The following is an 11489-nucleotide window of genomic DNA, read 5'->3' on the forward strand; positions in this document are numbered from 1 at the left end:
TTATAAACTTCTATGAAAATCTCAAATTATATTAATAGATAATAATAACTGAAACTACAATCAGATATTTATAAGTATTAATTTGATTTTTTTGTTAATATAAAAGATAAATGAAAACTAATAAGTTCACGTGACATTTAGCCGTACTCTAGAATCTAGATCAGCCCCTACCTAGAAATACATTTAAGTCATGGTAATGATAGGCCTTATTTTGTATAGATACGAACTTTTCCTATGTATAACTTATTTTTAGGCTCTTTGCCTCCCAAGGCAGGGGTAAGACGTATACACTACCTTCCCCAAACTTCATTTATAAGATTACACAATGTAAACAAATGGAAATTAAACTACTTAAACAAATGTTTTAATCAATTGGCTTAAATCTGGAAAGTAGTTGCCTCTATGCAAATTCATGAGTACCTATAGCCCAAGGAATTATATTCAAGGTGCGCGAAAGCTGGCTAGACACCCTCGGAATGCTATGAACATCATATGAAGAAAAGATTAAATTGCATGCAGCAGAAATAGGAGATAGTCAAAATAGGCCATATTTTACCCAAAGCAATTACCTATGCATCCAAATATACATGTAGAAACAAGAACACTCCCTCTGCAGTTGAAACATTTTGTCTAATTAAGGAGTTCAAACGCACACAGCCTAATATAGAGAAGAATATATATATATAGTCGAATTCACGCAACAAAGGAACTACGCGTCTTGATGTACTGAAGAGCAGCAAACAAATGGTACCCAATATGGTTTCGTCTTCCTCTTTTCCTTCTTGATGTCAACAGGATACCTCGCGGGAGAATTCCATTCTTTCTCCGCCTCTTTACTGACAGCAGTTGGTGCCTCTGAGCTCAGAATCGAGTTCACTGTCGTTGTCTTAGTACTGGCAGTTTCATCTTTCTTGTTAGCTGATGGCGGAACTTGTTTTACGTTGGGAGATCTGGCTTCACCAAGTAGACTTTTCAAGGGAGTGTGTTGCTGCTTCCCTGTGCTCCAGTTTGTGACTTTTGCAATTATCTCCTCATTCTTCTTTCTCCCTTGAGATTCATTCACCACATTCGTAATAGAAGGGAACCACCCTGCTTTAAGAGATTCTGTTTTCGGCTGTTGAGCGTTCAGCTGTGTTTCGATCTCAGAAGCAGTGGCTTTCTTGTTAGCACTACTTTCACCCGATTCAACCAATGTCATGAAAGACGGAGGCTCATAAACATCCGACTTGTCAAGATGGCACTCCTCAGATCCAGAAGTTGGTTTCTGCAAGTCATGCTCCAACTTCTCGAGTCTTTGAGTATCAGTTGTTTCGGCATCAGGAATGGCTGTCGACTCAGACTGGGTGGAAAGAACTGTTTCATCACAAACAGCAGAACATATTAGAATGAGATTATAAACTCATTTTGAACCTTTCTACAATGACAAAAGGAAACCAAAATTGACTTCCAATAAATTATTTTCATCATTTGATATATCTATACAGAGGAAACAAAAGTGATTATACCTGATATAGAACCCCAGTTGGCATCCAAGCTATCGGCTCTGCTACTCGATGAAATTGGTGTATCCACTGCAGAAACAGTTTCGTTCTGCTTTATGAGCTTGTCATCACTCTCATTCTGTGAGGCTGATGAAATGACACCAGTGGCACTTTTAAGGACATCTCCTGCAGGGGAGTTATCAACAACACGATTGTTCAAATCAGTATCGACAACATGATTGTTCAATTCAGTATCAACAACACGATTGCTCAAATCAGTATCAACAACACGACTGTTCAAACCAGCGGGCTCTTTCACGTCACAACCACTGATTACTTTGGGATCCAATCCAGTTGCACTTGCAGACTCCAATGCTTTGGCATCATTGCCAATTGACACGTCTTCTGAGGCTTCATGAAAAATTTCTTGCCTGCTTTCATCCACAGTTGTGTCTGTAACTATAGCACGGTCATTATGTCCTCCAACTGGGCAGATAGTTTTATCACCTTCAGAAACTCCTGCCAGCTTTTCCTCGGTCCTTTCTTTCTCAGTTTCACCCCCAGCTACAATTGGGCATTCAGTTCCGACCTTTTCATGTTCACCATGGTCACTTTCTCCGAGAGTGACCGTAGTTTGAATAGCTTCAGATAAACAAGAAATGGCTACAGGGGTTGTTTCATTGTTTGCAAAAAGCTCATTTTCTGGATGTCCACCCTTGTTCTCCACTTCCATGGTAAAACTTGTTTCTTCGGTTCTTTCAATTACAGGATCATCAACTTTTGTTGATTGCTTGGCATCTTCCTGGTAAGATGAAAGAGAACTCTTTGAAGAGTCATCAGGTTCTTGAAGACCATTGGAGCTCGGAATACTCGACACTCCACACTCGAAGGTATCTAGATTGGATGATAATCCGCTTGAATCTGTTATACCCTCTGCGGCGACCGCCACCTTTTCTTCACTAACCTGATCCCCTGAAACATCCAAAGCTACTGAGGGTATGCTTCCATCAGACCTGCCAATGCCCACAAAGGATTGAGTCACCTCTGATGCAGCAGCAGTGTCATCTTTGACGGAGCAAATTTCTTCAGAAGAGCCTAGATCCAATGGAAAACTAGATTTGTATTTATTATAGTCTTTAAAATCTTTAAGCAGTTCAGGGTTGTCTAATGCAGGTAAATCTTTTGCCAAAGACACCACATGCACATCTTCCATCCCCTCCTCAGCTTTGAATGAGTCAGAAAGCTCCATTTGACGACCACCATCGATTTCATTAGACGAAACAGCTTCCGATTCCAATGTAGGTGCATTAGGTGAAAGTTCAATGGAGATTCTCTGTTTGTCCTGCTCCGCCTTATCATGTTGCTCATGCTCCTTATCTACATTCACACCATCTAAAGATTTAACTTCAGCTTCGGAAAAGGCCAATTTCAACTCCGTAGAATCAGGATTTTCTCTCTCGTTATGCTGTTGTTCCGCTTTGTTGGGAACATTTTCTGTGGCTTGATCCTCTGCCTCAAGTAACTTAGACTCCACAATTGAAAATTTTCCCTCTGCCTCCTGTGGCTTTGACTCATAACTTTCATTATTTGACGTCTTTTCATCTGTATCAGATACCACTGATTGAGACACTTCGACAGAAGCCTCAACAGCATCAGTTAAACCTTCATTGGCATTGATATCTTCTATTGCCTTCAAATCATTTGGCTGGTCTGAAGACATCTGCATTTGTTTGGCTTCAATTGATTCAGCTGCATTCATCTCCTGCAGAGAAGCATCCCCTGGGATCTCGGATTTAACAGCACTGGTGTCCACTTGTAAGTCCACTGACCTGTCAAGCTTTAAACCCAAAGATTTATCTGCCACTGGCTGATTGGTTGCACTTTCAGGTGACTCTGGATCATTTACTTCGGCAGTGAGCTGGTTGTCATTTACAGAAACTGAGATACCTACAACCACACAGTGCACCTCAAATTCGTAAAATCCATATTAATGTAATTAATGAATGAAATGAAGTCTTCTAAATGTGAAGGCAGATTGCAAAACCTAAGTAGCAGAATGAAACAATTAAGGAACAAACAACCAAAATGATTTAAACTAACATATGTAGGTAACGGAAGCATAATGATCACAAATTGAAAAGAACATTTAATTTGTAAAAAATTATCTTAAAATCAAACTAATTTAAAGGTGTTTTTGACACAAAGAAGCTCCTCTATTTTCCATAGATTATCGCATTTTATTACATTCATCGGAAAGGAAATTCAAGGATGTTGTGCAGTTCAAATGATACCAGATAAAACCTATTGACTACCAAGTCTCATTGCCCACGCAAAAAAGGGAAATGAGACACATTGGATGAAAGAAAAGAACAGAACAATTCGGATATCTTCATTTGTAGCATTCTTCCCAATCTTGATCATCGTTTTCGTTTTACCAATCTTCCCATTCTTGATCATCGTTTCTTCCAATTTCAACCATGTAGTCGCTTATCAAGGAAATATCATCTCATACTCCCTATATTGCTTAAAACCACATTTTATTACGGTCTTCGTAATTTCCTGATCACATATAATTTTGGGTAATACAACTGTTCAAGGGGAAACTCTTCCTAGGGAGGACCACAGAAGCAGGCCCACATGGAGCTAGGACAATCCACAACAAATTTAAGCTGACAATTGTGGGAGACACCTAAATAGACCTGACACAAAAGTCTTCAATGACACAGCTACTAGGTTCAGCAATAATAGCGGATTCGGGAAATATCATAAAGGGAGTTCACTGGTTTTAATGAGAAGCATTTTAATGATTGTCCATAATAAGTACTGTAAGTTAAGGGAATTCACTGATTGCCACAGAGCTTCAAGACAGAAAAAAATAAGGTTTTAAAAATCCAGTATAAATTATATCAAACAATGGAAATAAGCAAAGATGTCCATAAAATAGTCAAGTTACTCATGGAAATGAATATCCAATATAAGAAAACTTCATCCGTCCATCTCATTTAGAATTCATAATAAGAATTCCTAGACTCCAACCTTATTGGTTCACCAATTACCAAAGTCGAAGGGAAAATAAATTTCCGACATGCGGAAAAGGAAAATTAGCAGCAGAGACAAGATTCTTTGTTTGATAAAGAGAAACAGAGACAAGCTTCTAACATTGGGAAAGAATTAAAAATGACATCATTTTGAACTTTGACTAGTAGCATTATCAATATTCTACTCTTTGCACACATCAAAGGACCTAAAATGATGCTCAAACTCTCCAAAATTGTTGCCACATCCGTGTAGGATACTCCAAAAATGCACTACCTTTGGATTATTTGACACACATGTTGATATTTTTGAAGAGTCCAAGCAACATTGGGACCTATCACCTATCAATTAATTCTGAAACTAAGAACCCTTCAGTTTATGATTTAAATGGCTTCTATGAAGAGATAAATACTCCCCATGCCCTAATTCCAGGGGAGCTTTCCCATAACCTTAGAGGGTTTCTCGAGCATGAGGTGCCATACATGTTTTATCATCTATGAAGAATATTTCCAAAGCCTCACAAGTTCCATGCACTACTTGTCTCAATCTCACCTGATTCCCCAAGTAAGATACCCAAAAAAAGGACGAAAAAAGACAAGATAGCAATAACCAACTTCCCCAAAACAAGATTTATTTTTTCCCCTTTCTGTGAAAGGTAAGTGCACGGCAACACATAATACAACAGAAATTAGGAAAAGGCTGCAATCCCCAACAACCAATACATTGGTAAGTATAATTACATACAGCCCATTTGAGAAGCCATTTGATCTTTGACATAAATAAACATGAGTGATCATTTGCCTAAATGCTTACCTCCAATTGCATCAGCCTTCAATAATTCATCATCAACTTTTTTCACATTCGTGTTCAAACTTTTGACACCCTCCGGACGCTCTTCCATGCCAGGGCTGATCCCACTATCAGAAAACTCCATGACAGCATCAGAGAAGGTTTCATCCTCTGATCGATATGATTTGTCACCGCTACTACCATCTTTAACACTGGTCTTTTTACCAATAGGACCTAAAACCAAAACCATGATCACATAAAAACACAAAATTTCACCAGAAAAGAGAAACTAAACTACATTCATGGCAAAGGCTCAAGATTTCTCACTTGGAGTTTGCTGATCTCCATCTGAGTGATGCTCGTCATCAGAAACGGCTAAATGGGTAGAATTACCTGCTTCGGATTCACTAAGCTTATATCCTTCAATTTTTCCACAGATCTTCTTGTGTGCCCTTCTATGTCTAGCACTAGGATGTGGGTTTGGGAAAGGCCAACTACATTTATGACACAAATGTGACCCATGATTCTCATGCCCTGAATTCAAGAAATCTCATTTCAGAACTCCCATTACCAACAATAACAACAACATACCCGGTGTAATCTCACAAGTGGGGCGGAGGAGAATAAAGTGTACGAAGATCTTACCCCTAACATCGTAGAGATAGAGAGGCTATTTCCGATAGACAACTCCCGCAACCAACCCAATAAATTATACATGAAAACTCAAATATTCACCGAGCAATAACAAGAACTAATGCTTATAATAATCGTAGAAGAGGATGAACTACACATTTCACACATTCATACACATGTCTGCTTATATATGTAAACATACTCTTTAAGATTACATAAAACCCCCAATTCACAACTTCCAATACCCAAAAACAAAACACAAATCAAACATTTCACACATTCAACATACACTTCCTGAAAAATTAAGAAAAATCCCCCATTTTGCAAATCCCCAATACACAAAAAACTCATTTTAAACACAAGTCAAGACCCCATTGACCAATATACACAGAAATGCAAGCACAAAACTCCCACAAAGTAACCCATAGTTAGAGAAATGTAGATATCCTTCAATAAAACCCCTGAATACCCAAATCAAGAAACAGTACACCCATAAACAGGAACTAACAAAATAACTAAAAAGAAACAAACTTTCAGAAACCCATTAGAGAAACAAGAGAAATAAACCTGATTGGGTTGTCATTTTGTGATCTTGGCTCTCCATAAGCAAGAAAATCAGTAACAGAACAAAGAAGTAAAGAAATGTGCACTGAAGAAAAGAAAGCTTTGTGACTTTGGTGTCAAAGTTGAAAAAGTATTTGATAGAGGTCTAGTAGTACAGTAGGGAAAAAGATAGAGACAGAGATGTAGGGGTGGGGTGGGTGGTTTATGGGGGGTGGGGTATGAAACAGAGATGATGATGATGATGATAAAAATGGTTATATTGCACCATGTGCGTATGTTATGGAGTAAGACAGTTTTTTTTTACTTAAATACCCTTCCTTGACTAGAACTAGAATCCTATGTTTTTTGGGTGATTGAATGAGTAAAAATTGTGTGCTTAGAGTGGTTGTACATTTATGACTTAAATACCCTTTATTAATCTAATGATGTGCTATCGAGTTTAAGTTGTATATCGATAGCAATATATTCTATGTAATCTCATAAGTGGTTACGAGAAGGGTGGATGTACCATGTACCATATCTTATTTCATACCTTGATTGATTTTGAGAGGATGTGTACGACCAATAGGATATTTATAAGTAAAACTCTTTAAAATATGAGGTTTCTATAATTTTTAAAAATAAGACAGGTTCCTAGTTATAAAATGACTAAAGATAATTTAATGATAAAAAAATTGATGTATACAATTTAAACTCAAGTTAAAATATTGGTTACTAATATAATTAATCCTATGGTATTAGTGAAAGTGAAACTCTTATGTAATTCGATGTTAAAATATTAGAGTAGTCATACATTATTTATTATTATTTTATACAAATAAACACTTATGAATCATGACCTTGTGCTATCGATGACTTTTTTATATGTGTGAGTTTGATCCTCAATATTTTTATTGATTTGTTTCTTTATTTGGTTAAGGGGAAAGAGGGGAAATGAAAGTAAAAGACAAATGGTTTTCCTTAATTATAAAGTGAGGAAATAGTCAAAGGGACTACAAAAATAAAAATAAGTGTAAAAGGGTTCACAAATTGTTTTATTGTTTTTGGTAGGAAATAAAAAAGAAGAGTGAAGGGCATGGGTATATGGATTATTTCCTAATTTAACAAAGAGTAAAAGTTGGAGATTGTTTATGTTGTTTTGGTAATTAGAAATAATGAAATATGAATTATTTGTTCTGGGATTTTGGTAAGGAAATTAAAAATAAATGTTATAAATAGATAGGTTAGATCATGTCAACTTTGTTGAATTAATGGTTGGCAAAAATTAAGTTCTAGTGAAGATTTAAGTCAAACATTTGAAAATGAAGAAGAAAATAAGTCTTGTGGTAAAAGTAATAGTGATTCATTCCATTATATCCGGCATGTTATGATACTCTCCAAGTATGTAGAAATGGTCGATTGAGCTTGTATCCTTGCAAAAAAATAATTGCCTCTTTAAAATTAATTTATTTACCTAATAATTTATTTGATGTTTTACGATCGTTAAAGTGGCATGCTATGATATCCCAAAGTATGTAAAAATGGTCGATCGAGTTTGTATCCTTGCTAAATAATAATTATATCTGGATTTATTCTATTTACTTAATAATTTATTCGGTGTTTCACCATCACTAAAGAAGTTTTAAAAAGTATTAAACATTTTCACTTTTGATGTGTCTTTTTAAAAAGAAGATGACTTCATAAAAAAAGCAATCAAAATGAATATAAAGAACATAAATAATCAACAGAAAAAAAATATATACTCTAATACATAAATGTGTCTTTAACTTGACCTTAAATCTTTCATTTTAAGTGTGGACAAATTAATAAGTACTTAAACTATCATAAAATTAAATAAATAAATACACATATCTCATACGGCAAATCGCATGAGATAATAGATGCAATTGATTTTTATTTTACTTTTTAGCAATTTAAGTTGAATCATACAACCAATTACACCTTTGTAGCCAATCATACTCTCTAAATCCATATTTATATTTCATCAAAAAAATTCCTTTACCTCGTATTAATAACTTAATATCTTAGATTTAAATAGAAATATTTTTTGTCAAAGATGTTTTCTCCATCTATTTTATAATCGTTTAACATTTTAAATATTTGTACAATTTAATAATTAATTATTATTTTTTGTGTATTAATTATACATCGATTCATTTGACACTTTGATTGTGATATTAGTGGTGAAAACGGGGTGTTACATGCACTTTAATTTGTTGTTGACATTTGGTTTTGGTTATATTTAATAAAATTGAGCAAGATATTCATTTAATAAAATATGTATATGTGCATGAACCAAATAGTAATTTCTTTTATTAATTATATGAAAAAATTATTAACTATTTGAATATAAAAGAGCAGAACTTGAATTTATTATTTGATTTTGATATGACTAAGTCTTGAATTCGAATTCTGAAAATAAAGTTATTTGTGATAAAAAAAAAATGTTTTATTCTTCAAAGTGATCAAAGTTTTCGATACCCAACCCTCAAAGCGATACTAAATCTGTGTTTTTATTATTTAAATAAGGTACATGCCATAGAAGCATAATGAATTACTTTCATTTTCCTTTTTATTATTGGTGTTCATTTATTTATTTATTTTGTTGAGTCTCCATTTTGGGAAACATAAAAACAAACTAGTGGACAAATAATAAGATTCGTCGTGTCCCTGTTTGGACAATTATATGAATGCATTTTAATTTTCCAACAGAAGGTGTTGTCACATGTCTGTCATAATCACAGTACAATTATTTGGTTTAAGTATTTAAAGGTGGAAGTGTTATATACGACTTAGCATAAGTTCATATCAATCGTCTATATAATTTTTATTTATAAGATTTATTAGATCAAAACAGATAATATGTATCATTAGTTTGAGTTATGGCGAATACTCTCTCAATACAATAAACCTCGAGCAAAGATTGATAATACATATCATCAATTTGAATCAGGATAATTATGATATTAAAGTCAAAACATTTCCTCAGTATAATGGTAGGACAAACTGAGTCCATAAAGAATATGTATGGATCCCGTTCTTATCTATTTCCCTTGTCTCCATTTTCCCTAACTTCTAGTTTTGATTAATGACATATGGCATAGTCTAGATTTAAATAGCTAAGATTTGATTAATTAAAATATATCTCTAATCATAGTTTAGATAATAAATATATTATTATATCAATTAAAAATAGTCCTATTATTTCTCCCATTTTCTCCTAATTCCTTCCAAGTTCGATTGTTTCTCTCTTTTCTACCTATTCCCTCCAAAATTTTCGTCTGAGATCATTGGTGAAGTATCTAAGGTTCGCAAGAAAGATTTAATTTCAAAAAGATTTGTTCATATGGAAAGTTGCACAAATTTAACGTAGGTCACTTACGAAAAATTTTAAAATCTCTTTCGGTAAAATATGCACATGCTCTTGGATGAGTACTTATTTGAAGCATTTGAATTGTATGCTTTACTTTTTACTATGGCTAAACTAATATGTTTGTTATCTTGGTTTAGGCCTAATGGAACAAAGAATGCCTACGTGTGCTTTGGATGTGGCATACAAAACCAGAATCATCTAAATGGCGTTAAATAGTTTGTGTTTTGCGTATCAGAATTTAGAATTTTGAATTGAAGTACTCAAATATTATTTAATTTTGATAATTGTATCATAAAATGATGTATTCTTTCGTATAGTTAGGATTTTCATAAGGCTATTTATCGATCGGTTCAATATAATTTGATAATTGAACTTCTCTTTTCTCTTTTATATATTCTGCATTAAGAAATTTTAACTATCAAGTAATTTGAATTCATGTAGCATAGTATATAATTTTTATGAGTATTTTATATAAGTCCATATCTAATCTGATGATGTACATTTTTTCTTTGAATAAAATTTTCTCAAAATGAATGAAATGATCAAGTCACATACCCCTTCCTTTCCACGACAGGAGAAATAGCTATTATTGTCTAGTAGTATTGCGCAAGAGCATGAGAAGAAGAGTATGATGGAAAAGATCGAGGAGAAATTACTCAATCATCATAATCATCACTAGATACGTAACTAAATGGAATAATGAAAAAAGAAATGTTGTATTTATAATGTGGGAACTCTTTAATTTTATATAGTGGTAGCTAGTTACGTTGCTTGTGATCGGTTTAGCAGATGCTTATGTATTAGCATGTGATAATTATGATAATTCTCATGCTTATGAAAAAATAAATGTTGCATATGCTCACGAGATTTTATTGATTTTCATGCTAAAATTATTAAAGATATCTTCAAATATATCTTGTAAAATGACAGCAAAGAAAATTTTGAAGGGAATAGGGAGAAAAGAGATGAACAATCGGACTTGGAGGGAATAAAGAGAAAAGGGGGAGAAATAATAGGATTATTTTTAATTGATATAATAATATATTTATTATCTAAACCTTGGTTGGAGATATATTTTAATTAATCAAATCTTAGCCATTAAATCTAGCCTATGCCATATGTTATTCATCAAAACTAGAACTTGGGAAAAATGGATAGGAGGGAAATGGAGAGGAGTCAGATCCGATGTATATACATGACGTCTATGATAGAGGGAAGTGAGTGCATGTATATATATGACGTCTATGATAGAGGGAAGTGAGTGCAATCGACAAGAATTGATAAAAATATGCATTGACTGACTTCTAATTGACAAGCTTTTAAAGAAAATATATATATATACACGACACCTTAGGCGAATTTCTTAGTGAATGTGGGAGAAAAGTGAAGAGTTTTACAAAGTATATATAACACAAGTCTACATAATATATATATATATATATATATATATATACATATAGTATAAGCTCGAGAATAGCATAGCGAATTTAAATATGTGGAATCGATTGGAACAAAAACAATAATATATCATGAATTTGGATCGTTATATATATTAATCATTTTGCAAATTGGATTTGTTATTTTTCAGATTAATAAAAATAAGGGTCCAGAAG

The 11489-nt window shown here is 33.8% G+C and overlaps 1 protein-coding gene across 1 annotated transcript; it reads right to left on the reverse strand.

Annotated features, from left to right (window-relative positions):
* Positions 1-578: 578 nt before the first annotated feature.
* On the reverse strand, positions 579-6692 carry LOC125808845 (uncharacterized). The gene is made up of 5 exons (XM_049488507.1): positions 6507-6692; positions 5634-5840; positions 5331-5540; positions 1506-3428; positions 579-1353 (listed from the first exon to the last, which is right to left on the reverse strand). Exons 1-5 carry the CDS (start codon positions 6541-6543, stop codon positions 710-712), a joined length of 3021 nt encoding a protein of 1006 aa, XP_049344464.1. The 5' UTR covers positions 6544-6692; the 3' UTR covers positions 579-709.
* Positions 6693-11489: the final 4797 nt, after the last annotated feature.

This window comes from Solanum verrucosum, unplaced genomic scaffold (genome assembly GCF_900185275.1).
Source record: "Solanum verrucosum unplaced genomic scaffold, falcon-dt-bn FXZP01000218.1, whole genome shotgun sequence".
Classification (NCBI taxonomy): Eukaryota; Viridiplantae; Streptophyta; class Magnoliopsida; order Solanales; family Solanaceae; genus Solanum; species Solanum verrucosum.

Bases quoted from the DNA above. Each gene is read 5' to 3' on its own strand.
- LOC125808845 (XM_049488507.1), bottom strand. From the start codon at position 6,543: ATGGAGAGCCAAGATCACAAAATGACAACCCAATCAG. The intron at 5,841-6,506 runs GTTTATTTCTCT...TCTTGAATTCAG, and splicing joins CAAAATGACAACCCAATCAG to GGCATGAGAATCATGGGTCA. The intron at 5,541-5,633 runs GTGAGAAATCTT...TTTTGGTTTTAG, and splicing joins TGGAGATCAGCAAACTCCAA to GTCCTATTGGTAAAAAGACC.